General features: G+C 45.3%; 3 protein-coding genes across 5 annotated transcripts; 1 reads left to right on the top strand and 2 right to left on the bottom strand.

Moving 5' to 3' along the window:
* Nucleotides 1-13,138: 13,138 nt before the first annotated feature.
* On the bottom strand, nucleotides 13,139-14,203 carry LOC118390533 (protein EOLA1-like). The gene is made up of 2 exons (XM_035781190.2): nucleotides 13,607-14,203; nucleotides 13,139-13,476 (listed from the first exon to the last, which is right to left on the bottom strand). Exons 1-2 carry the CDS (start codon nucleotides 13,863-13,865, stop codon nucleotides 13,262-13,264), a joined length of 474 nt encoding a protein of 157 aa, XP_035637083.1. The 5' UTR covers nucleotides 13,866-14,203; the 3' UTR covers nucleotides 13,139-13,261.
* A 148-nt stretch (nucleotides 14,204-14,351) lies between these two features.
* LOC118390532 (transmembrane protein 185-like) lies at nucleotides 14,352-20,111 on the bottom strand. 3 transcript variants are annotated; one of them, XM_035781188.2, is made up of 7 exons: nucleotides 19,968-20,111; nucleotides 18,003-18,179; nucleotides 17,651-17,858; nucleotides 17,411-17,494; nucleotides 17,119-17,295; nucleotides 16,894-17,017; nucleotides 14,352-16,725 (listed from the first exon to the last, which is right to left on the bottom strand). In XM_035781188.2, the coding sequence occupies exons 2-7, from the start codon at nucleotides 18,059-18,061 to the stop codon at nucleotides 16,481-16,483; spliced, it is 897 nt and encodes a 298-aa protein (XP_035637081.1). In that variant the 5' UTR covers nucleotides 18,062-18,179; nucleotides 19,968-20,111; the 3' UTR covers nucleotides 14,352-16,480. The 3 variants fall into 3 exon arrangements, with proteins under 3 accessions (XP_035637081.1, XP_035637080.1, XP_035637082.1); XM_035781187.2 differs by lacking the exon at nucleotides 19,968-20,111 and adding an exon at nucleotides 18,642-19,915; XM_035781189.2 differs by lacking the exon at nucleotides 19,968-20,111 and adding an exon at nucleotides 18,397-18,605.
* A 1,916-nt stretch (nucleotides 20,112-22,027) lies between these two features.
* Nucleotides 22,028-26,550, top strand: LOC118390531 (cysteine protease ATG4A-like). The gene is made up of 12 exons (XM_035781186.2): nucleotides 22,028-23,281; nucleotides 23,381-23,452; nucleotides 23,541-23,639; nucleotides 24,040-24,141; nucleotides 24,406-24,478; nucleotides 24,631-24,710; nucleotides 24,811-25,052; nucleotides 25,165-25,243; nucleotides 25,367-25,728; nucleotides 25,934-25,990; nucleotides 26,080-26,191; nucleotides 26,479-26,550. Exons 3-12 carry the CDS (start codon nucleotides 23,579-23,581, stop codon nucleotides 26,541-26,543), a joined length of 1,233 nt encoding a protein of 410 aa, XP_035637079.2. The 5' UTR covers nucleotides 22,028-23,281; nucleotides 23,381-23,452; nucleotides 23,541-23,578; the 3' UTR covers nucleotides 26,544-26,550.
* The last annotated feature ends 226 nt before the right edge of the window (nucleotides 26,551-26,776 follow it).

Here is a 26,776-nt window from a genome sequence, read left to right as displayed (position 1 = left end):
AGGTGGATGGATTATCTTGGCAAAGGAGAACTGCTCACTTACATGGATATAAACAAATTTGTGCACAAAATGTGAGAGAAATAAGCTTTTTGTGCGTATGGAAAATGTTTTATTTCAGCTCATGAAACATGGGACCAACACTTTACAAGTTGTGTTTATATTTTTGTTCAGTATAGTAAAACCACCAACTTACCGTTGTTAGTATATTTTACTTCTACCTGGGCTCGAACCAGGAACACATCGACATCAGCCACCCTCGAAGCATCGTTACCCATCGCTCCACAAAAGCCCTTGCAGAGCAAGGGGAACAACTACTCCAAGTCTCAGAGCGAGTGATGTTTGAAACACTATGAGCATGCACCCCGCTACACCAGCCTAATCTCGGTAGTTGATAGGCTTGAAGTCATAAACAGCTCAATGCTTGAAGCATAGCGAAGAGCTGCTGGCAAACGCACGAAAGTGCTGTTTGAATGAATGCTTATGAGCCTGCTGCTGCCTACCATCGCTCAGTCAGACTGCTCTATCAAATATCAAATCATAGACTTAATTATAACATAATAACACGCAAATATGAGCCTTTGATCATCAATGTGGTCGAATATGGAAACAAAACGTTTATTCTTTCAGTGAAATACGTAACCGTTACGTATTATCTTACAGATGGCATCCCTAAGTCTAAATATTGCTGTTACATTGTACAACCTTCAAGGTTATGTCATAATTATGTACAATTCTGGCAAATTAATTACGGTCTTTGTTAGGAATAAATGGACACAGTTCGCAACGAGCCAGGCGGCCCAAACTGCTGCATATGCCCTGGATACTTGCACGGAATGCAAGAGAAGTGACACAATTTCCCTAGTTATAAGAAATTCATGTCAGCGGGCAATATTAACTAAATATGCAGGTTTAAAAATATATAATGGTGTATTGATTTTAAAGAAAGGCATTGATGTTTATAGTTAGTTACACATTGGTGTAACGACAGTGCTTTTTTCACGAATGCGTTTGTTAAATCACCACCCATTTGGCAAAGTAGGCTGTGATTCGATGAGAAATTTACAGGCACCGCATCAATTATATGCAACGCAGGACACTATAGATAAACTAGTAATATCATCAACCATGTGTAGTAAACTAGGGACTACATCAAGATTGATTGTTATAAGTTTAATGCTAGCAAGCAACTTACCTTGGCTTCTTGCTGACCTCGCGTAAAACAGGTAGTCAGCCTGCCATGCAGGCTTCTCGCGGAGTGCAATGTAAGGTAGGTGGTTAGAGCGTTGGACTAGTAACTGGAAGGTTTCAAAAACAAATACCTGAGCTGACATGGTAAAAATCTGTTGTTCTGCCCCTGAACAAGGCAGTTAACCCACCGTTCCTAGGCCGTCGTTAAAAATAAGAATGTGTTCTTAACTGACTTGCAGAGTTAAATAAAGGTGTCAAAAAATAAAAATAATACGGCCACAATCGGTGTCCAAAAATGCAGATTACCGATTGTTATGAAAACTTGAAATCGGCCTTAATTAATCGGCCATTCCGATTACTCGGTTGACCTCTAATACATACACACATACACTGGTGAGAACAAGTATTTGATACACTGCCAGTTTTGCAGGTTTTCCTACTTACAAAGCATGTAGAGAGGTCTGTAATTTTTATCATAGGTACACTTTATCTGTGAGAGACGGAATCTAAAACGAAAATCTCATTGTATGATTTTAAAGTAATTAATTAGCATTTTATTGCATGACATAAGTATTTGATACATCAAAAAAGCAGAATTTAATATTTGGTACAGAAACCTTTGTTTGCAATTACAGAGATCATATGTTTCCTGAAGTTCTTGACCAGGTTTGCAAACACTGCAGCAGGTATTTTGGCCCACTCCTCCATACAAACCTTCTCCAGATCTTTCAGGTTTCGGGGCTGTCGCTGGGCAATACAGACTTTCAGCTCCCTCCAAAGATTTTCTATTGGGTTCAGGTCTGGAGACTGGCTAGGCCACTCCAGAACCTTGAGATGCTTCTTACAGAGCCACTCCTTAGTTGCCCTGGCTGTGTGTTTCGGGTCATTTTCATGCTGGAAGACCCAGCCACGACCCATCTTCAATGCTCTTACTGAGGGGTGGAGGTTGTTGGCCAAGATCTCGCGATACATGGCCCCATCCATCCTCCCCTCAATACAGTGCAGTTGTCCTGTCCCCTTTTCAGAAAAGCATCCCCAAAGAATGATATTTCCACATCCATAATTCACGGTTGGGATGGTGTTCTTGGGGTTGTACTCATCCTTCTTCTTCCTCCAAACACGGCAAGTGGAGTTTTGACCAAAAATATATATTTTGGTCTCATCAGACCACATGACCTTCTCCTATTCCTCCTCTGGGTCATCCAGATGGTCATTGGCAAACTTCAGACGGGCCTGGACATGCGCTGGCTTGAGCGGGGGGACCTTGCGTGCGCTGCAGGATTTTAATCCATGACGGCGTAATGTGTTACTAATGGTTTTATTTGAGACTGTGGTCCCAGCTCTCTTCAGGTCATTGACCAGGTCCTGCCATGTAGTTCCGGGCTGATCCCTCACCTCCTCATGATCATTGATGCCCCACGAGGTGAGATCTTGCATGGAGCCCCAGACCGAGGGTGATTGACCGTCATCTTGAACTTCTTCCATTTTCTAATATTTGCACCAAAAGTTGTTGCCTTCTCACCAAGCTGCTTGCCTATTGTCCTGTAGCCCATTCCAGCCTTGTGCAGGTCTAAACTTTTTCCCCTGATGTCCTTTCACAGCTCTCTGGTCGTGGCCATTGTGGAGAGGTTGGAGTCTGTTTGATTGAGTGTGTGGACAGGTGTCTTTTATACAGGTAACGAGTTTAAACAGGTGCAGTTAATACAGGTAATGAGTGGAGAACGAGGGATTTTAAATAAAAACTAACAGGTCTGTGAGAGACAGAATTCTTACTGGTTGGTAGGTGATCAAATACTTATGTCAAATGCAATAAAATGCAAATTAATTACTTAAAAATCATACAATGTGATTTCTGGCTTTTTGTTTTAAATTCTGTCTCTCACAGTTGAAGTGTACCGATGATACAAAATTAGACCTCTACATGCTTTGTATGTAGGAAAACCTGCAAAACTGGCAGTGTATCAAATACTTGTTCTACCCCCTGTACATACTACAACAAAAGAAAAACAAAAAGAATACAATGTTTTGCTTTTTGGGATCCTTGTTAGCCACCCGCACAGTAGGTGGCGGAATGTATATCTAATTGTTGTGAATGACATTATACTGAAGAAGCAAAAACCAAGCCATGAGGTTGAAGGAATTGCCCGGAGAGCTCCGAGACAGGATTGTGTCGAGGCACAGATCTGGGGAAGGGTACCAAAAAAATGGCTGCAGCAAGTGAAGGTCCCCAAGAACACGGTGACCACCATTATTATTAAACAGAAGAAGATTGGAACCACCAAGACTTTATCCTAGAGCTCGCTGCCAGGCCTAACTGAGCAATCAGGGGAGAAGGACCTTGGTAAGAGAGGTGCCCAAGAACCTGATGGTTACTCTGACAGAGCTCCAGAGATCCTCTGTGGAGATGGGAGAACCTTTCAGAAGAACAACCATTTATGCAGTCCTCCATCAATCAGGCCTTTATAGTGAGTGTCCAGACAGAAGCCACTCCTCAGTAAAAAAAAGCCAGATCAAACATCTCTGGAGAAACCTGAAAATAGCTGTGCTACAACGCTCCCCATCCAACCTGACAGAGGTTGAGAAGATCTGCAGAAACTCCCCAAATACAGTTGCACCAAGTTTGTAGCATCATACTCCAGGCTTTAATCGGTGCCAAAAAATGCTTCAACAAAGTACTGAGTAAAGGGTATGAATACTTACATTTACATTACATTTAAGTCATTTAGCAGACGCTCTTATCCAGAGCGACTTACAAATTGGTGCATTCACCTTATGACATCCAGTAGAACAGTCACTTTACAATAGTGCATCTAAATCTTAAAGGGGGGTGAGAAGGATTACTTATCCTATCCTAGGTATTCCTTAAAGAGGTGGGGTTTCAGGTGTCTCCGGAAGGTGGTGATTGACTCCGCTGTCCTGGCGTTGTGAGGGAGTTTGTTCCACCATTGGGGGCCAGAGCAGCGAACAGTTTTGACTGGGCTGAGCGGGAACTGTACTTTCTCAGTGGTAGGGAGGCGGGCAGGCCAGAGGTGGATGAACGCAGTGCCCTTGTTTGGGTGTAGGGCCTGATCAGAGCCTGGAGGTACTGAGGTGCCGTTCCCTCACAGCTCCGTAGGCAAGCACCATGGTCTTGTAGCGGATGCGAGCTTCAACTGGAAGCCAGTGGAGAGAGAGGAGGAGCGGGGTGACGTGAGAGAACTTGGGAAGGTTGAACACCAGACGGGCTGCGGCGTTCTGGATGAGTTGTAGGGTTTAATGGCACAGGCAGGGAGCCCAGCCAACAGCGAGTTGCAGTAATCCAGACGGGGAGATGACAAGTGCCTGGATTAGGACCTGCGCCGCTTCCTGTGTGAGGCAGGGTCGTACTCTGCGGATGTTGTAGAGCATGAACCTACAGGAACGGGCCACCGCCTTGATGTTAGTTGAGAACGACAGGGTGTTGTCCAGGATCACGCCAAGGTTCTTAGCGCTCTGGGAGGAGGACACAATGGAGTTGTCAACCGTGATGGCGAGATCATGGAACGGGCAGTCCTTCCCCGGGAGGAAGAGCAGCTCCGTCTTGCCGAGGTTCAGCTTGAGGTGGTGATCCGTCATCCACACTGATATGTCTGCCAGACATGCAGAGATGCGATTCGCCACCTGGTCATCAGAAGGGGAAAGGAGAAGATTAATTGTGTGTCGTCTGCATAGCAATGATAGGAGAGACCATGTGAGGTTATGACAGAGCCATGTGACTTGGTGTATAGCGAGAATAGGAGAGGGCCTAGAACAGAGCCCTGGGGGACACCAGTGGTGAGAGCGCGTGGTGAGGAGACAGATTCTCGCCACGCCACCTGGTAGGAGCGACCTGTCAGGTAGGACGCAATCCAAGCGTGGGCCGCGCCGGAGATGCCCAACTCGGAGAGGGTGGAGAGGAGGATCTGATGGTTCACAGTATCGAAGGCAGCCGATAGGTCTAGAAGGATGAGAGCAGAGGAGAGAGAGTTAGCTTTAGCAGTGCGGAGCTTATTTAATTATTTACTTATTTAATTGTGATATTAAAGTTTTTTTGAGAGAGATTTGCACACAAAAATAAGTTTTTTTGCTTTGTCATAATGGGGAATTGTGTGTATCCATTTTAGAATAAGGCTGTAATGTTTCAAAATGTGAAGAAAAAAATCAAGGGGTCTGAATACTTTCCAAACGCACTGTATCAGATTTTTATATAACTTTAGGTAGTATAGCTTTCTAAAATAATTCATTGGAGACATTTAGTTATATGATCCACCACCAAAACACTGAGATTAATTTGAAGAAATTATTTTTAGTGAGCGTTGTTGGTGATGCTACTCCTCATTGTCCCACTTGCAGATTGAAGAGAATTCCTCACCAGGAATTATTAATCCTCCATTTTGTGAATTGTATTCTCATGAAAGAAACTGTACTTTAATTTTAACAGCTTTTTGTGTTTTGTGTTTTTCCCCCGCCACAAATAGATCCATTAGGCATATTTTAACACAAAATTCTAAGTGCGCGCTTGTATGGGGACTAGGCTATTTGATGCGGTATGAAGGTCTGGAGTGAACCAAGGGCTGTATCTGTTCTTGGTTCTGCATTTTTTGAACGGAGCATGCTTATCTAAAATGGTGAGGAAGTTACTTTTAAAGAATGACCAGGCATCCTCAACTGACGGGATGAGGTCAATGTCCTTCCAGGATACACGGGCCAGGTCGATTAGAAAGGCCTGCTCACAGAAGTGTTTTAGGGAGCGTTTGACAGTGATGAGGGGTGGTCGTTTGACTGCGGCTCCGTGGCGGATACAGGCGATGAGGCAGTGATCGCTGAGATCCTGGTTGAAGACAGCGGAGGTATATTTGGAGGGCCAGTTGGTCAGGATGACGTCTATGAGGGTGCCCTTGTTTACAGAGTTAGGGTTGTACCTGGTGGGTTCCTTGATGATTTGAGTGAGATTGAGGGCATCTAGCTTAGATTGTAGGACTGCCGGGGTGTTAAGCATATCCCAGTTTAGGTCACCTAACAGAACAAACTCTGAAGCTAGATGGGGGCGATCAATTCACAAATGGTGTCCAGGGCACAGCTGGGAGCTGACGGGGGTCGGTAGCAGGCGGCAACAGTGAGAGACTTGTTTCTGGAGAGAGTAATTTTCAAAATTAGTAGTTCAAACTGTTTGGGTATGGACCTGGAAAGTATGACATTACTTTGCAGGCTATCTCTGCAGTAGACTGCGACTCCGCCCCCTTTGGCAGTTCTATCTTGACGGAAGATGTTATAGTTGGGTATGGAAATCTCTGAATTTTTGGTGGCCTTCCTGAGCCAGGATTCAGACACGGCAAGGACATCAGGGTTAGCAGAGTGTGCTAAAGCAGTGAGTAAAACAAACTTAGGGAGGAGGCTTCTGATGTTGACATGCATAAAACCAAGACTTTTTCGATCACAGAAGTCAACAAATGAGGGTACCTGGGGACATGCAGGGCCTGGGTTTACCTCCACATCACCCGCGGAACAGAGAAGGAGTAGTATGAGGGTGCGGCTAAAGGCTATCAAAACTGGTCGCCTAGAGCGTTGGGGGCAGAGGATAAGAGGAGCAGGTTTCTGGGCATGGTAGAATATATTCAGGGCATAATGCGCAGACAGGGGTATGGTGGGGTGCGGGTACAGCGGAGGTAAGCCCAGGCACTGGGTGATGATGAGAGAGGTTGTATCTCTGGACATGCTGGTTGTAATGGGTGAGGTCACCGCATGTGTGGGGGGTGGGACAAAGGAGGTAACAGGGGTATGCAGAGTGGATCTAGGGGCTCCATTGTGAACTAAAACAATGATAACTAACCTGAACAACAGTATACAAGGCATATTGACATTTGGGAGAGACATACAGCGAGGCATACAGTAATCACAGGTGTTGAATTGGGAAAGCTAGCTAAAAACAGTAGGCGAGGCTAATCAGCTAGCACAACAAACAGCAGGTAAAATGGCGTTGACTAGGCAACTGGGCCGACAGATAAACAAACAAGCAGAATGGGGTACCGTGATTAATGGACAGTCCAGCGTGCGTCAGCTATGTAGCCAAGAGATCAGTGTCCAGGGGGCAGCGGTGGATGGGCAGGGAAGCTGGGCTGGCGAGTGTTATCCAGGTTTAAAAAAAAAAAAAAAAAAACTAACAATGACTAAATAGCTTGTAGCTAGTTAGCTGGTTAGCGTCTGGAGGTTCTTGAGTGTGTCATAAAAATAAAATAAAAATGTAAAAGTGATAGCGATTCCGTAGTGACAGTACGCACCAACATATGGTCTCCCAAGGGGTCTGAGGATCTCATCTCGGTACCTAATGGCAGTCAGGCTACCTCTGGCGAGCACATGGAGGGCTGTGCGGCCCCCAAAGAAATGCCACCCCACACCATGATTGACCCACCGCCAAACCGGTCATGCTGGAGGATGTTGCAGGCAGCAGAACGTTCTCCACGGCATCTCCAGACTGTCACATGTGCTCAGTGTGAACCTGCTTTCATCTGTGAAGAGCACAGGGCACCAGTGGCGAATTTGCCAATCTTGGTGATCTCTGGCAAATGCCAAACGTCCTGCACGGTGTTGGACTGTAAGCACAACCCCCACCTGTGGACGTCGGGCCCTCATGGAGTCTGTTTCTGACCGTTTGAGGAGACACATGCACATTTGTGGCATGCTGGAGGTCATTTTACAGGGCTCTGGCAGTGCTCCTCCTGCTCCTCCTTGCACAAAGGCGGAGGTAGCGGTCCTGCTGCTGGATGGTTGCCCTCCTACGGCCTCCTCCACGTCTCCTGATGTACTGGCCTGTCTCCTGGTAGCGCCTCCATGCTCTTAACACTACGCTGACAGACACAGCAAACCTTCTTGCCACAGCTCGCATTGATGTACCATCCTGGATGAGCTGCACTACCTGAGCCACTTGTGTGGGTTGTAGACTCCGTCTCATGCTACCACTAGAGTGAAAGCATCGCCAGCATTCAAAAGTGACCAAAACATCGGCCAGGAAGCATAGGAACTGAGAAGTGGTCTGTGGTCACCACCTGCAGAACAACTCCTTTATTGGGGGTGTCTTGCTAATTGCCTATAATTTCCACCTGTTGTCTATTCCATTTGCACAACAGCATGTGAAATTTATTGTCAATCAGTGTTGCTTCCTAAGTTGACAGTTTGATTTCACAGAAGTGTGATTGTCTTGGAGTTACATTGTGTTGTTTAAGTATTCCCTTTATTTTTTTGAGCAGTGTATTTGGCCTGGTGAAGCGGTTTTATGCGCTAACTAAATGGAAGCTGATATGAGTTGTTTTTACTTTGCTGGACTCGGGAAGAAATTACGAGTCCTCACTGTCCAAGACCGAGTCAAAAACCCAATCAATATTGTTATGTATGGTACGACGTACTGTACGTTATGGTTTACGACAGTGTGCTGCTTTTCGGATGAATGGGTTGTCAGAATGAGTGGCACGTCATTAAATGAGAGAGTGATGTACAATGTGAAACTGTGCAGATGAGCGTTCTTTGACAGTGAAGCCAGATATAACATTGGTGACGAAGATGGCTGAATTCAGTTTACCACCACCAGCACCATTCCTCACCATGCCTGGCGAACCTCCAGTCCTGTGGAATAACTGGCTTCAAAGTTAACACTTATCTCGAAGCTATGGAGGACAGCACTGCTCAGTCACTGCCTCGGCACAGAGGATTTTCAGAGCGTTTGGATTGGCTCCTACATTCACCGCTGCAGTCAGTGTTCGCGGGGAAAGAGCGAGTGCTCCTCCAACGCTGCCGGCTACGGAAAAGACACCAACGCCCGGGTGAGTCCATTCATATGTTGCTAATCTGAGGATTTAGGCTCTTGTAACTATGGGACACTTCAGGAGGAGATCATCAGGGATCAGCTGATAGAGGGGACGTTATGTGAAAAGACAAGGGAGAAACTACTTTTATATCAGATCATTTATAACTTGATGGAGCTATTAAAATAGCGGCTTTGGAACGCTCTACTATGCTACCAAACAGCTCTGCAGCATGCACTCGGCCCCCAGCCATTCTCACACAGCAACTTCACACGCACTACAAAGATCACTCACTGCGCATGCCCTCCCACATTGATAGCTGCATGGACACAGACACCGACATGCCTGTGCAGCATGCACAGACAAACAAACAGAAGTAGTTGTGGCAACTGTGGGGCTAGCTCTCACAATTCAAGGGCTTCAAACTGCCCAGCCCGTGGGAAAATATGCAAAAACCTTTCAAAATACAATCACTTTGCTAAAACCCCAGCTACTAGCTCCACCCAGAACAGGACCTTATTTTAATCTTGCTCTTAACATGAACACTGAAATCCAAACCATCTCCACTAACATGCACTGTGCAGCTGGGCTAGCCTTTGCTACTGGATACTGGCACTGCAGTGTCATTGCTCAAGCTTGCCACAAGTTTTTCAGTCACCTACCACTCCAACAGCCCTCCACTGCAGGTATGGTAGATCCAAGATGGACATTGCAGGCACCCTCCAGGTCCCAGTGCACTACAGCGCCAATGCATGCTGCACAGGCGCCAAGCATCTGCCATCATTTACATTTCACGTTGCAAAGTGGGGTGCCAACCTCCCGGGCCTCGACCTCTTCACAGGCTTGGGGTTCACACGAAGATGACAGTGGGTCAGCTATCCACCAAGTTACCGGCACATGGCAACAGAACCTTTGTCACATGTGCTGGTGTGTTCAGATACACACGCATGCCTTTTGAACTTAGCTCCGCCCACAGCCGGTTCCAGAAGGTGATGAGCACCATCCTCGCTGGAATACCCGGGGTGGCAGTCTGTCTGGATGACATCGTGGTCCATGGCCCTGACCTCCACATCCATGACCATCGACTCCACAGAGTATTCAGTTTGTCACTCTACTGCGTGACAACCTGATCCTCAACGGTGGAAAGTGCACCTTTGCAGCTCCAGCCGTCGAATTTGTGGGGTTCCGCCTGTCGGCCAAAGGCATTGCCCCACTCATGTCCTCCGCATCCCAAAACCGACCTTAGCCTCTCAGGTAGCCTCATTCTTTGGCATGACAGCTTAGTACCTCCGGTTTCTGCCCCACTACTCTCAGACCACAGCGCCCCTTCGCCAGCTCCTCAAGAAGGACGAGCCATGGGCATGGACGGCAGCCTGCTCAGACACGGTTCGCTCACTGAAGAGCCAGCTCACAACAGCCCCAGTCTTGGCTCACTTTGACCCAGTCTCCCCCACCATTGTCTACTGTGCCACCTCAGCTGGAGCACTAGGAGCTGTGTCTTGGGCCTGTGTCTTGGGGTGGCACCTCTACCTATATGGCCGGCTGCTCAGAACCGACCACCAGTCCCTCACAACGCTACTGTCAGCATCAGGAACTGGCCACAAGCCACTTCAGCTGCACAGATGGGCCGACCAGCTCAGACAGTATGACTATCAGCTGAAGTTCATTCCGGGGAGGGATAACAGCAGACCTCACACGCCCCTTTGACACTCCTATTCCAACCATCTTATAAATAATCTGCGTTCCCCTTCAATCAGCCGTCTCATTGGAGGAGCTGAAGCAAGCATCGGAACAGGATCCCACGCTGTCTACCCTCCACGTATACATACACACTGGATGGCCAGCACGTATGCCAGAAGAGCTGGAGACTTTCGCCAGGGGGAAGCACAAACTTTCTTGCTGGAAAGAAGTCTGTCTCTCGAGGGTTTTGCACTGTGGTCCTGAGTGGTCTGCATGCGCGTGTTCTGTCAATGGTGCACGAGGGTCAATTTGGTGAAGGTCAATCAGCGATGTCGAGACCTTGTGTGGTGACCAGAAGTGGTTGCTGTCGGAACTGTCACAGCACAGGCCATCGTGGACATCCTAGACAGCCTGGTCACAAGGTGGGGCCTACCCCTCTCCTTCACCACGGACAATGGGCCCCAGCTAACCTCAAGGGAACTCAACAATCTCAGTAACAAGGTAATCAAAACACATCCTCACGGCCTACTACAACCCACAAGCTAACAGAGGGGTGGAAGGCTTCAACCAAACGCTGAAGAACAGCATCAGAGCGCACCTGGTCCAGGGGTGCACATTCCAAACTGCTTTGAAACAAACGCTTAATGCACTACAGAGCAAGAAAACACACAACACAGGTCTCCCCGGCATCTCTCTTGCTAGGTCGTGAGATGAAACTGCCACTGGACAGACTCAGAACACAGAGTGTAGCAGTTCGTGCTGTTCGTCATACCGTACGTTGTTATGGTTTACGACGTGTGCTGCTTTACGGATGAACCACGTGTGCTGCTTTACGGATGAACGTGTTGTCCGAATGAGTGGCGCGTCATTAAACTAGAAAGTGATGTACAATGTGAAAATGCACAGATGTGCGTTCTCTGACGGCGAAGCTTGATATAGCAAATATGTGGTCTCGAGTTCTACAACACTGCAAGACGCACATTCTACTTGCCCATTCACCCATTGTTTCTATATAGTGAAATAAATGAATCATTCTCGTGTTGCCTTTTATTTTTCAACAAAAGAATGGCCTAGAATGTTTGATTCCTTCCATTTATAACAATCTGAATTGTGATTTTAACAATAGAATAAGAATATTTTCATTTGAAATCACAATTCTAAAGCTTGGCAGGTAATTTTGCTCCTCAACGCCACGCATATAGGGCTTGATGTCTAGGTTGCATATTCATTTTGAAAGTATGTGACATTTCGGTTTCCAAAGTTTCCACGGAAAAGAAACATGCAGAAAGTTGGCGTTCTAGTTTCTCTCCCTGGGTTGGTATACACTCTGGGTTGGTATACACTCTACACTCTGGGTTGGTATACACTCTGGGTTGGTATACACTCTGGGTTGGTATACACTCTGGAGTTGAGGACTGAAAGAGGAAGAGAGTGCATTCCAGATTCGGTGTCAGAAAAACATTTCCAAGAAACTTTAATATACCACTCAAGACTCAAAAATTAACCCGGTGGATGCCCATTTTTATGACATTTCATTCTCAAAACAACTGTGGACCATTGTAGAGAGAGAAATTCTAGAATCTATGAAAATGGGGCCAGACGGGAATGCAAAGCACTGAGAAGACGAGGAGCTGTTCACACGGGAGGTAATGAAAAGTACTGAACCATCCAAAAATCTGCGAAACGTCTAGCATGACGAGTTTTCTACGCCAACTCAACGCCTAACGGATTTAAGAGCTTTCCCTGGTATCGAGGTTGACTTTCACTGAGCACCTTCATGGCTTGGGAAGACCATGCATGGACGTCAAAGGCACGTTTCGTGAATATCAAACTGTGTTAACGGTCGTCTCCGATTCGGACGTGTGATTTCTTGACACCAAATTTTTATTCTGTTATGCACTACCACTCCAATCCCGAATCCCGGCCGAGCATCCAAACACCTCCTGTCACGAATGAAGAGATGTGTGCAGGTCAAAGGCATTGGGAGGGAGGGAGAAATCAGGTAACAGCAATGAGACCAGCGCTGGTCACCAGCATAGCAGATACAGGCAATGGGACTCGGACTGGGCTGAACCTGCAGAGCTCCACTCCCAAGCACTTCAGCCATATCGTTGGCACCAGACCCTTTGCACTTCAGGCCAGGAGGCTGAAGAACACAGCAACAGCAGCCCAAGCACTGGTTGACTACCCAGTTCTCAAAGAGGAATGCCCGAGCAGCTTGTCTAGCCCAGCTCCAGACCTACATGACCACCACCTGGATATCCTTCGGTCTTCCATTAGTGATGGCAGGCATGGCACCCTTGCCCTCTTTTACCTCCTCCCTGCCACAGGGATTCACCTCCCACAGTTCTCCAATGATTCAGACCTCTCATTCTCCCTGCAAACAGATCTAGATTCATAATAAATGCCTATGGCAACAAAGTTATGGTGTCTATATGAATTTTAGACATGCAGGATATACAATAACCTTGACAATACAATAGTCCATTGGTCATTTATTGCACCTTAAAGCAAATGCGAGTAGTCTACAAATATATTGCCTCCCTAACTTGATAGATGATCCTATCAGTACAAAATGAGTATACATTATTTTATTACAACTACGCAGATGGCAGTAATTGCACTGGGATATCTACTGTCCATATGTCTTTGTGACCTCTGGCATAAAGGGGTTCCTTGAGCCAGCGTGGGTTTGACAGCTGTGTGAGGTGTTTCTCTGTGAGCCCAGTGTGCACTGCTGCCTTCTCCAGCTCCCTCAGATCCTTCTCTGGCACATTGTCAGAGCAGCACCAGGTCTCCCCCACTTCCACCAAGCCTAAAAACAAGACATGACGGGGGTTGGAGATTCATCTACTGTACAATTGAAAATCGAGTTTAAAACAAACATGCAATGTGCTGCGTTTTAGTCCTCACCACATGCTCAGTCATGCAAAAGTCTGTTTTACCTGCTACGACTCCACGGCCAAATCTGTCTCCGGATGCTAGAAGTTCCTCTATTTGCATGTGGCTCATTCCCAGTGTATGGGTGAGGATGTCTCTCCACTGGTCGGCCTCCCAGTCCTTCTGCGCAATATGAATCGCTAGAGTGCAGTTTTCCATTGTGGATAGCAGAGGGCGCCAACGTGTCTCAATACTTTTTACACCGTCCAGTACTAATCCTGCATACGGCTGCTTGAATGATAGGCAACCCACTTGTAATGTCATCGTCACTCCACGTCGTAACCAGGTGCTATGCTACTCTATCAGTCTAAACCAATCCTAAAATAATTATCTAGTAAGAAGAAAGAGCTATTGCACACATCATCACGCAATCAATCAACGCCTTTGTAGTCTCTGTGACGCGTAAAATCTGGCTGGCTACATGTATCCGACTGTAATTATAAAAGGAGCAATGGTTGACTTGTATTTATATAGACCACCTCGTTACAACAAATGCAATTTACTCGGCAGTTCCTCGACGCACCCTAAACGTATTTTTTTACATTAGCCACAATACTTTTCAACTACTCTCCCAAACCTTACGCACTTCCTGTTTGTCCTGTTAACAAGCACGTCTTGATAAGAAGGTAATGGGAGTTCCAAAATCTTTAAATAGGCGCATAGTGCCATCTAGCGACTGACAAGTCCATGGAAACCATTCATTCCATTATTTGTATTCACTGTAAATTGCAGCAAATCAAGTAAACACAATGTGGAAACGGAGAAGTATTATTTCAATTTGAAATCAATGTTCATGCATTTGACAAGTCAACAAAATGACGACCAGATAACTAACAGTGATTTAAATGTTAATAATTTAACACGTACTGAAGTGCTTGCCAGCAGAAAGAAAAACAGCTATATTGCCACATAATGTGTATGGTGAAAGGTTAGAAACAAGGTACAATAGAGGGGAAAAGTATAACATTGGTCCGTTCTCGGTCAAAACATGTTTTCAAATGAGTAATGCTCATCTCTCAGGCCAGCTGAGAGTGGTCACAGAACATAGACAAAATGAACAAAACATGAGGGGATATATTAGAAGTTCAATGGGGTGGTGGGGAGACCATTTTGTATGAAGGGGAGTCACAATTTCACAAACAAAGAATTTTTCACAGGTATAATAATAGAGAAGCGGCACTGTAGGTTTTCTCCCTTACATTACCCAATGTAGACCTGGCAAGGTAGAAGACCCAAACAGGCTGTTTAACCATAATACTCAAGATTAATTGAAAACTAGAATACACCACTAGGAACCTTGAGGTGAAGTTGTGCACCCTGAATCTGACATTATTGTAACAGCAAAAGCCAACTACAATGACTGTCATACTGCCATATACACTGACTATACCAAACATTAGGAACACCTTCCTAATATTGGCACCTACTAACATACCCCGTTCAAAGGCACTTCAATCGTTTGTATTGCCCATTTGAATGGCACACAAACAATCCATGTCTCAAGGCTTAAAAATCATTCTTTAACCAGTCCCCTTCATCTACACTGATTTAAAGTGGATTTAACAAGTGACATCAATAAGGGATCAGACTATCCAGGTGAAAGCTATGTTGTGGAAGGAGCAGGTGTTCCTAATGTTTTTATACACTCAGTGCAAAGGGCCACTAGAGGAACAAGGTTGTAAACCTTAATACAATTGAGTGGACATAGATCAGGGTCTTAATTCAGGAAAATACCCTATGAAATCAAAACCAAACCATCCAAATACAAAAATGGGTGTTCGGGAATAATACTATATATACACACGCTATTATATTACAACAAATGTTCCTCACAATAGAGAAGTTAAATAATTGAATAAACAAAAGCAAATATACCCAAGTAGCAAGCTAATCTTAGGTTTAAAAAGGTTAGACTAATAAGCATGATCTTGTTGTCATCTTAACATATAGTATTTGAGCTTTGATACAAAAAAAATAAATCAGGGTTTGGGTAATTTGACAAACATACAACAAAATGTATCTTCAACTGGAATAAGGTGAAAGATATCTGAATTATAAAAGAGGATGAACGCTTTGGATATATTTTGTTGGCGGCCAGAACATCACAAGGAAAATAGAAAGTACTATACAGTATATCACATAAAATCAATGAAAAGGAACTAATTATTTCCACTGCCAACACAATGGAAAAACACACGTTGATATAAGAGTGCCTTTTGATCCACATACTCTGCCATGGATTTTTGTTTTCAGAAAAAAACATGTCCAAATTCCGGTCCCACCAGGTCCCATCACTCACTTGGAGTGACTTACATGGAAAGCTATGCTCTTCTGCCTCTTCTTTAAAGTTGTTTGTTTTTTACAATCAAATCTCTATTTCTGATGTAAATGGCATGTTATAGAACGGTCCAGCTACCTTTTTATTTGTGATTTTACTTGTTTTTGAGAAACTTAACACAAACAGCAAATCACTTCCTCATCCTCGTTGTGCAATATGGGGGCCCAGAAAAAACATGAATGCTCCAAAAACACCAAAATAGGTTACTTTAGAAACGGTAAAGCTCTCAGTATAGTGACGCAGGTATTTAGATATGTACACAAGAAATCGCATCACCCCGAACTTTATCCACAATGTTATATGCCGTTTCTAAAAGGCCATATTTGGGTGTTTTTGGAGCCTTTGATCATGTTTCAGGGCACCCATACTGCACAACAATATTGAGGGAGTGATTCGCCGTTTGGGGTAAGTGTCTACTTAACCTTCTAGAACATTCCATTTCCATAAAAAATAGATATGTGGTTGTAAAAAATACTTATCCAGCTGTCTGGTGCATGTGCAGTCCATCAAAGCTCGAGAGCAGTTGTTGCAAAGCTTTAATTTAGTCAGGCATGTCAATGCACAGTTTTGGAGGAGGCACAAAGTACTTCCCTGGGCTCTGTGTGATCACCACACCATTTTTTTTGCTGAACATCGGGGCTATTTTTGGCAGGTCGTGTGCAGGCATCTCCTCGCACACCTCAGGGTCCTCGTGGTGCAGGTCATAAGAAACGTTCCCATACTCCCGCAGGAAGGGAAAGAGCTCAAGAAGAAACTGGCAGAAATCTTTTCGGATGCCAAACCACCCTGTTAGAAAAGAGAGAAGAAACCCAGTTAAAACAAATATAGCTTGAAGCAACATTTAAAGAGTTACACTGACTGGATTCTCAGATGAATAAAAATAACACTGCCTCAATATGACAATATGCCAATTCATTCTGCTGCACTGCTATCACTGTCTGAGGAATAACTCACAGTGGTTGCCTCCTTTTTGGCCAAAGGTTGTGAACATCAGAGTCACCAGGGATACCCAGAGAGGCACGAAAACTGACACATAGCTGGAGCTGTAGTGGCCATCCAATTTATGGACCAACAGGATCTGAAGAGCCAATGACAGAGACAACAATAACAATGTCCCAACTTCTTTAACTCTCTGAACACACTAATAACTGGGGGGGGGGAGATGTCATGACCACATACCTCAAAAGTGAGCAAGGGTACAACGATTGTCATCCAGCTGATCGCCATGGTGATGTGAGTGCGCCGTTGCTCTGCGATGACGTCCATAGACCGCAGAAAGAGCACTGACCACACCATGTAGTAGAGCACCACAAGGCACAGGAAGGACATGAGGATCCACAGTGGCACACAGACGACCTGGACGACAAAAATCAACAGAATGTCTACGTATATTTCCATTCCAACTCGCTATATATTGTACTCAATTCCCATAATATTTCAGACCTAAATATTAGGGAGGTAGTTCTCTTACCAGCCATGGCCAACTGATGATTTTATCCAGTCGCAGGGCAATGAAGATAAACTGGAGAATATTGACCGAGCACAAGATCTCCAACTAATACAAGGAGATAGGAAGAACAGAAGAAAATGGGTGAGGGGGGGAAATGAGGGAGATAGATACATATATCTATTATAATCACCAATATCTAGCCTAAATATTCTATTTGAGAAAAATAACATCCTTGTAACTGATAAAAAATGTCAGACTGACCTCTAGAGAGCGATCATGGCGGAAGCCCCACACACATGCTGCAACAGAGACAGGCGAGACGAAGAAGAGGGGCATGAAGACCAGCAGCCAGAAGTGGGTGCCCCTCGCCACACGGTCACACACCAGAACCTCAAAGGTGAGCAGGAGTAGGTGGATCCCAACCGCTATCAGCATGGCCTTGAACTCCACACAGGTTTCACCCTCAGCCCTGCATTGCCAGCATAACAGGCACAGTAAATAAGGCATACTAGTCAGCAGTGGCAACCAGAGAGCGTCTTATTGATAGCTAATGACAGCCACACTGACAGGAAAACAAAACAAAACATAAAAGCATTTGGGATTAAAAGCACACCTGTACTGTGGGTTATGGGACCAGACGCCTGTGCCAACTGAGGCACCGATGATAACCATTAGCTTCCATAGCCAAATGGGGGCAAACACAGCCCAATAGCTCCAATGGATGATGCCATCCAGACGCAAGGACAGTAGAACAGAGAACAGCAACAGACAGGCATAGATGAGGAATTTACTGAGAAGAGAGGGAAAAAAACAATTTCATCAACCATGAGTCTACTCAGCAATAAATTGAGTTTACTACTCATCAGATTGTGTTAGCGCAGGCTGCTACAAAAATGTGCACCCCATGCAATTCCAGAACAAGGAAACTGAGCTCAGTGGAGTCAGCCATTCCGACTATTCAGCTGGTTTGTTATCTCGCTAGTTGGAATAAAAACAATTAACGTTACCTAGCTAATAATAGCGACTGTAAAACCAGGCTGGCTAGCTAACGTCAATGTTTGCTAACTTGGCTAATGCTGTCCTTCCCCAATATAATAGCTAAATTAGTTTACTAATGTTCGTTAGTTGTGTCAGAAGTCCTAATGGTTCACCGGTTCAGATAGCTCGCTAGTTCGCTAACGTTAAATTAGTTAGTTCCTGGTAGCTCGAACGCGAGACGTTAATTTAACAGCTAGATTTCTCTTTACGTTACCTGGGATTGAAGTCTTGAAAGAATCCCCGAAGATTCATGACTATATTTTATATCCTTATTTGGATTAACAATAAAATAACGTATCAAAAGGATGTTTTTTTTTATCAAACTGCTTGCTATTGTGGTTCACGCTAGCTAGAGAGATAGGCCACTAGGGGCGTCATGTACAGTAAGGCTACTGCCACTGGCAACAATGTAGCTAATGTTGTCAAAGCAACTTGCTTCAATGATAATGGAGCATGTTCGACATTGCAGAAGACTGCCGACTGACTGATCTACTGACTGCATCGTAACTAACTACTCATTATTATTTGTAGATCAGTCAGTCACAATTGACCCGTGATAGATAACAACACTACGATTTTGATCCTCTCTTACACTGCCACATTCTGGCACAGGGCATGAACGTTTTTTGACTGATATATACATTTTAGCCTAAACGCACGCAAAATCAAATAGGATTATGTTTTAAAGCAACGGGCACGCATTTAATAATTGAGACAATGAAAATGAATATTTTTCATATCGGAATTAGCCATATCTAAGTATGTCCATAACCATTTTTTTTAATTGGGTGAAAAAACTACAAAAACCAGACTGTCAAGTAATGTTTTGCAGTCTGGGAACTCTCACGTTGATTCGTTATGAACAATACATTTTGGTAGATGTAGTTTATAATGTTTTCAAATGTTATTAGTTGTCACGAATCACAAACGTATTTAAACTACATTATCCAATAGGTTACACTATGCGTGTATCCTGCCTTTTAACGCCAATGACAGCCGAAGGATGGAGGCAGTAAAACAAATACCTTATTCACGTATTATGCGCCTTTCATTTAGTCCCTTACATGTGTTGTCAGATCGTCCTGCCATTGAACCAAAAACATGTTTTCTAAAGATGTTTGGTCGTTATTAACTTGCCCCTGTAAAAAGCTATGGCTAATGTGAAAGTTTTAGTTATTGTTGTTTCCTTGGTGGCCTGTTTCGCTCACTTGTCTACCCGGCGGCTTTCATAACATTTTTGAAAAGCGAGGCATTGTCAGTGGAATGTACTTCTCTGAAGTACGATATGTAGTTTTTTTCAGTGTTATGATACTATGATAATTTGGTCACACACAGTATTGTACTGTAGTCAGTAGTGTACAGCTACACTCGTAGACGCTACTTTAGCCCTATTGACAATAGTGTCTTCTGGCAGGGGGAGTTTTGTTAATAAGAGCTCCTAAGCTTGCTCAAAACATTAACACGCATGGCTTGCGGTACTGTTTTAGGAACGTGTCTTTCATATCAGTAAGATAAAAAAAAAAGGTAAATTACTACATGCCTTTTATAGGGTTAGTGTTCCCACACGGCCATTTCTTCACCACTAGTTTACAGAAGACATGGGCCGCCAACTGTGCTAATTAGCTATCTTCTTCGATGAGGTTTAATGGCGTTTGGCATCCAATACATGTTGCATTACCGCCACCTATTAGACTGGAGTATAACCTCCCTTTATGCTTTGCTTAATTTTCTTTTTTTTCCCTCTCAACAAAAAACAATTACAACAAATACCCTACCATCTAACACTACACTCACAAAAAAAAGTGTAATAAATACATTACATTTACATTTAAGTCATTTAGCAGACGCTCTTATCCAGAGCGACTTACAAATTGGTGCACTTTACAATAGTGCATCTAAATCTTTTAAGGGGGAGGGGGGGGGGGGGGAGGATTACTTTATCCTATCCTAGGTATTCCTTAAAGAGGTGGGGTTTCAGGTGTCTCCGGAAGGTGGTGATTGACTCCGCTGTCCTGGCGTCGTGAGGGAGTGTGTTCCACCATTGGGGAGCCAGAGCAGCGAACAGTTTTGACTGAGCTGAGCGGGAACTGTACTTCCTCAGTGGTAGGGAGGCGAGCAGGCCAGAGGTGGATGAACGCAGTGCCCTTGTTTGGGTGTAGGGCCTGATCAGAGCCTGGAGGTACTGAGGTGCCGTTCCCCTCACAGCTCCGTAGGCAAGCACCATGGTCTTGTAGCGGATGCGAGCTTCAACTGGAAGCCAGTGGAGAGAGCGGAGGAGCGGGGTGACGTGAGAGAACTTGGGAAGGTTGAACACCAGACGGGCTGCGGCGTTCTGGATGAGTTGTAGGGGTTTAATGGCACAGGCAGGGAGCCCAGCCAACAGCGAGTTGCAGTAATCCAGACGGGAGATGACAAGTGCCTGGATTAGGACCTGCGCCGCTTCCTGTGTGAGGCAGGGTCGTACTCTGCGGATGTTGTAGAGCATGAACCTACAGGAACGGGCCACCACCTTGATGTTAGTTGAGAACGACAGGGTGTTGTCCAGGATCACGCCAAGGTTCTTAGCGCTCTGGGAGGAGGACACAATGGAGTTGTCAACCGTGATGGCGAGATCATGGAACGGGCAGTCCTTCCCGGGAGGAAGAGCAGCTCCGTCTTGCCGAGGTTCAGCTTGAGGTGGTGATCCGTCATCCACACTGATACGTCTGCCAGACATGCAGAGATGCGATTCGCCACCTGGTCATCAGAAGGGGGAAAGGAGAAGATTAATTGTGTGTCGTCTGCATAGCAATGATAGGAGAGACCATGTGAGGTTATGACAGAGCCAAGTGACTTGGTGTATAGCGAGAATAGGAGAGGGCCTAGAACAGAGCCCTGGGGACACCAGTGGTGAGAGCGCGTGGTGAGGAGACAGATTCTCGCCACGCCACCTGGTAGGAGCGACCTGTCAGGTAGGACGCAATCCAAGCGTGGGCCGCGCCGGAGATGCCCAACTCGGAGAGGGTGGAGAGGAGGATCTGATGGTTCACAGTATCGAAGGCAGCCGATAGGTCTAGAAGGATGAGAGCAGAGGAGAGAGAGTTAGCTTTAGCAGTGCGGAGCGCCTCCGTGATACAGAGAAGAGCAGTCTCAGTCTTAAATACCATAATAATACATACCGTAGTCCTACTTCAGGCCAACATCCTGAAAAGATGGGACACCACCCCTTAACACCCTGTAACTCTTCTGATGTCAAGACTCGCACACCCAAATATCTCACTGCAGCTGCCACCACAACCTATTTTCTGCGCCTTACATTCCATCCCTTCAGTACAGTTGATAACCATTACTATAAATTCCAAAAATCCAATCTTACTGAAACATATCACTTGTTTATTTATCCCTCTGTACTGGTACAGATATACTACTCACACCACTCCTCTCGGGATCCATCCCCATTGATCCATCTTCCTCTACTTTCTTCACTGACTCAGCATATGACAACTTTTGCACTACTCTAACCCTGGAAACTTCAACTCTCTCACAAGGAACATTTCTGATCCCCAGCCCCATGGGCACCCCTACAATTAACACATATCACTACTTTCCACAATGGTACACATTCCTTTGTCTCATGCCCTTCTGCACACTTCTCACACCTAGGAACCTTCCCCCAACACACTGCTGCCACATGCCCATAAGCTTGACACCTGTAACAATGTAATGTATTCGGGTCAAAGGCTCGTACAGGATAACTTATATATCCTAACATCACTTTGTCGGGCAGACTCGACATCATCAGACAATGTATTCTGATTCTCCACTCGGTGCCACTCACGACAAGCATCACAAACACTGGGAATCTTCCCCTTCAGTTGGACAGCTTTCACATTTACTGCTACCCCAGTAGTCACTCCTTTCAATGGCACGCTTTTCCTGAGAGCATAATAATTCACATCTCTTGCATTAGTTTAACATGGAGCACCTACTCCCTCTGACCGACAGAAACACATATAATTAGCACAAGACCACTTCTGATTACCCTCACAGATTCCACAGCACCCAACTCTGTAATTGACCCACCCTGAAATCTCTGCATTGGCCGTGCAGCATTTACGGTGATACGGCCTAAGCAGGGTATTCATACTTCTTGCACTTCACAGAGCATTTTGAGAGGCGACCAGCCTCTGTGTGACTCCAGAGGCTCCGCGGTCGCGGTCGCACCATCCATACGGCACCTCCGACCATATTTTCGGACCAAGCATTATTGTCTCTAACTGGGGGGGGTGCAGTGTAGTGTTTGTCAGTATATGGGGTCTGTACCACACCGAAAGATTCTTTCTCGCTGACATGAAAGATGAAGGGCCGTATGAGCATATGTTTTCGAAAAAAACGTTTCGAAAAGCGATGATTATTGACGTTTCTAAACGTTAAAACGCAGCATGGATTTGTAGTTTACACAGAGCCAAATCTGGGCAAATGCAATGGTGGCAAATGCTTCATACGGAGAAGGGTTTTTGAGATCTAGTGTACAGCCTACACTGTGTGTTATCAGACATCTACAAATAGTGTTGGAAACAACAAACCAACCTGCATGTCTAATAATTCCAGTAAACCTAAATTATTATATCAAATTGCAGCTAATTAACGACCCATATTCCCCAAAACGTCTTGTATATAAACTCTATGAACTGGTGTATCACATCATATATGTTTATTGACACGTCTTCTTTTATGTCTCCCATTTTCCATGTCTCGTTTCAGTATTAGCCAAGTATGAAAACCAGATAAATGTGTTTTCTGAATTCCTTGAAGACTTGCCTGACACCGATGAACCTGTGTGGGTTTTAGGAGAGTGTTACAATGTTAAAACAGGTAGGCCGGCATCTTCCAGCAGTCAGATTGTGATTTTATATGTGGGGGAAAAGAAGCAGAAAAAAGGGCTTGACGGTGCTTCTCGTTGTGTGGTCACAGAAAAGACAGAACTCCTATCAGACGTTCACTCGCGGCTATGGTTCACCTACAGGAAGAAATTCTCTCCCATAGGTGAGTGAAACGGGCAGATGTTATTGTGACATCCAATTGATGGCTAGTTGCTTTAACGGTTAAGTGTCTATCTTTGCTTGGTCTGTAGGCGGAACAGGCCCCTCTTCAGATACAGGCTGGGGATGCATGCTACGGTGTGGGCAGATGATTCTTGCACAGGCCCTGGTATGCTCACAGCTGGGACGAGGTGAGGAGGATTGTCTCAGGAGTCGTGCACATGGCTGTATGGGGTGGGGATCTATGGAACTGCATCAGCAAAGGGGTGTTTTATGTGTGAATGATTCATCTGGGGGAGAGATTTTGAGGACCCCAAATAGGTCATGATATGTATAGTACTTTGTAATCAATTCAACAGTGAGAAAGAGAAAGGGTATCAGAATGCATAGCTGCGGAAATTAGGGGTGATGAGGGTGCTGCAGCACCCCCTGAAAAATCGGAATATATATATTTTTTGCTGTTGGTGAATTTTTTTTCTTCATAAAAGTAGTGCACTGGGCCTTTACTAGTCCTGTATTCCCTGACCATAGCATCTGTAGCATGGCTATGTCAGAATGGCACAGTGATTGTGGCCTGTCTTCCTGTTGTAGCCTGGCGTTGGAGGGCAGAGGGAGGACAGCCAGAGGACTACCATCGTATCCTCCACTGTTTCCTGGATAGGAAAGACAGCTGTTACTCCGTACACCAAATGGGTAAGACAGAGTCATAAGCTAACCCTGCCTTAACCACACCCTGCCCTGACCACACCTACCATGAATCAGCAGATCAAAAACAAAACAACAATTCACTCACATTCCTATAATTTTCTAGAGGACAGGTCCTCAAAGTAAAAAGGTGTAACTTGAAGAAAGAATATCAAATAGCCTGATGAATATGCGGCAGGTTAGACAGGCTAGAAAGGAGCCATGAGTTAGACCTTTGCAGTGAACTTTGTTTTGCCTTTTACCTGCTTGCAGCTCAGATGGGAGTCGGTGAAGGGAAGTCTGTGGGAGAGTGGTATGGCCCAAACACAGTTGCGCAAGTACTCAAGTAAGTATTTTATGAGCATGTTTTACGACTGATCAATTCATTTCTGAATATTGATTATGGAACACTGAAAAGATCAGTAATCAGTGGACTCAGTGACTTCAAGTTAAAATAAGTTTGGGCCACGAAATAAGAAACCGGTTATCTCTCCTCAGCAAACTTGCACTATTTGATGACTGGAATTCTCTTGCTGTGTATGTGTCAATGGACAACACGGTGGTGATCGAGGACATCAGTACGTTTTTCTTCCCCTCACTTGTTGAACTCTTACCATCTGAGAGTTATGTATAGGATGCCAAAAGGACACAGATGTTTTCTTTCCATGTCCTCTCCAGAGAAGCAGTGTCGCCAGGCAAGCAGAGGGAGCAGATTGCGGCCCAGACCCTGTGGCTGGGGGGAACCCTTCACCTCTGGAGAAACACCAGAGCAAGCCTGTTTGCACACGCACGGGAACAGAGCCACGATGTGTCCACATTCTCAATCCCAGTCTCGTTCTGACTGGAGGCCCCTGCTGCTGATCATACCTCTCCGTTTGGGAATCAACCACATCAACCCTGTCTACATCCAGGCCCTCAAGGTACAATTAATTATTCTGTTCTTATTCAATTGATACTAAACAAGAATATTCCTGTAGTTACTGTTGCCTTTTAAATAGTTATACTGGTCTCACTTGGTGTTCTCCCATTCAGGAGTGTTTTAAAATACCACAGTCCTGTGGTGTGCTGGGAGGAAAGCCCAATCTGGCCTATTACTTCATCGGATTTGTAGGTGAGTCTAAGAGGAAGCCGTAAATGAAGGTTCCCAAAAAGGAAGCAAAAAAAATAAATAAATAAGCCAAACCTGTGAGTTGTCAAGCCACTGTGTTCAGCCAGGCCTGTATGTGTCCTTCAGGAGAGGAGCTGATCTACCTGGACCCCCACACCACCCAGTCAGCCGTGGAGTCAGAGGCTGGCAGCGGAGTGGATGACCAGAGCTACCACTGTCTGAGGAGTCCATGCCGCATGAAGATCACCAACCTGGACCCCCACACCACCCAGTCAGCCGTGGAGTCAGAGGCTGGCAGCGGAGTGGACGACCAGAGCTACCACTGTCTGAGGAGTCCACGCCACATGAAGATCACCAACCTGGACCCCCACACCACCCAGTCAGCCGTGGAGTCAGAGGCTGGCAGCGGAGTGGACGACCAGAGCTACCAATGTCTGAGGAGTCCACGCCGCATGAAGATCACCAACCTGGACCCCTCTGTGGCCCTGGTGAGAGCTGAACCCACACACTGATCACCACATCCTGCTCTGCTACCGGGCCTCCCGTCTCACGGGCCTTGTTTGCATAGTTTTTTTAAAAAATGATAATTTAAGTGGCATGTTCTAAAGTGTTGCTCCAATGTGAATTTTGTGTACAGTGGGGATGATTTTGCCAAATCAAAATTCAATTATTTATTTATTTATTTCCCCCAAGGTTTTTTTTTGTAAGAGTGAGGATGACTTTGACAGTTGGTGTAACCTGGTCCAGCAGGTAAGAGTCATCCACTCAAGTCACACGTCAATGCAGATGGAGGTTATTCTCTTGTGATTGAGACCCGTGTTCTTGTCCTTTTTTTTAAGGAGATCCAGATGAAGAGGAACCTGCGGATGTTTGAGCTGGTGGAGAATCACCCGCCCCACTGGCCCCCCTTTGTTCCTCCCACCAAACCAGAGGTTCAGACCACAGGGGCAGGTATGAGCTATGTCACCAGACAGACCCATAATATTACACCAATAACAAATTCTGGCTGCAAATAATTACAGGGATACGGGTATCCAGCTTCCACTCTTATTTGTCTATATTGTTTTGAGATTACAGTATACAGGAAGTGTGTTTATTTACAGGTATTTATAGGTTATTTATAGGTTACTTGAACCGTATTGAAACTTCTATGTGGTGTTTAATCTCAACTGCAACCTACAAACTAAATCGAGTGTGCCATGTCAAACGGATTACTGTCGTGTTCTCTTTTTGAACAGAGTTCATCGAATCGTCCGACAAGCTGTTTGAGTCTGAGGAGGAGTTTGAGATCCTTAACGTGTGACCAGCCCAGCCAACAGCGAGTTGCAGTAATCCAGACGGGGAGATGACAAGTGCCTGGATTAGGACCTGCGCGCCCAGTCCAGTGGATGATGGCGATTGGGTTGATTCCCTTGGCCACCATCTTCCATACTGTGCTGTAGAAGTGCCTCAGAACAACACCAAGCATTCACTGCTTACCACTTTGCAAAAAAAGAAAGATAAGAAAAGATTCTGGACAACAACTCAAAACAAAGT

The sequence above is a fragment of the Oncorhynchus keta genome, chromosome 11, assembly GCF_023373465.1.
Source record: "Oncorhynchus keta strain PuntledgeMale-10-30-2019 chromosome 11, Oket_V2, whole genome shotgun sequence".
NCBI classification, from domain to species: domain Eukaryota; kingdom Metazoa; phylum Chordata; class Actinopteri; order Salmoniformes; family Salmonidae; genus Oncorhynchus; species Oncorhynchus keta.
The sequence above is the reverse complement of the archived record's forward strand: the minus strand, read 5'-3'. Positions and strand labels throughout refer to the sequence as shown.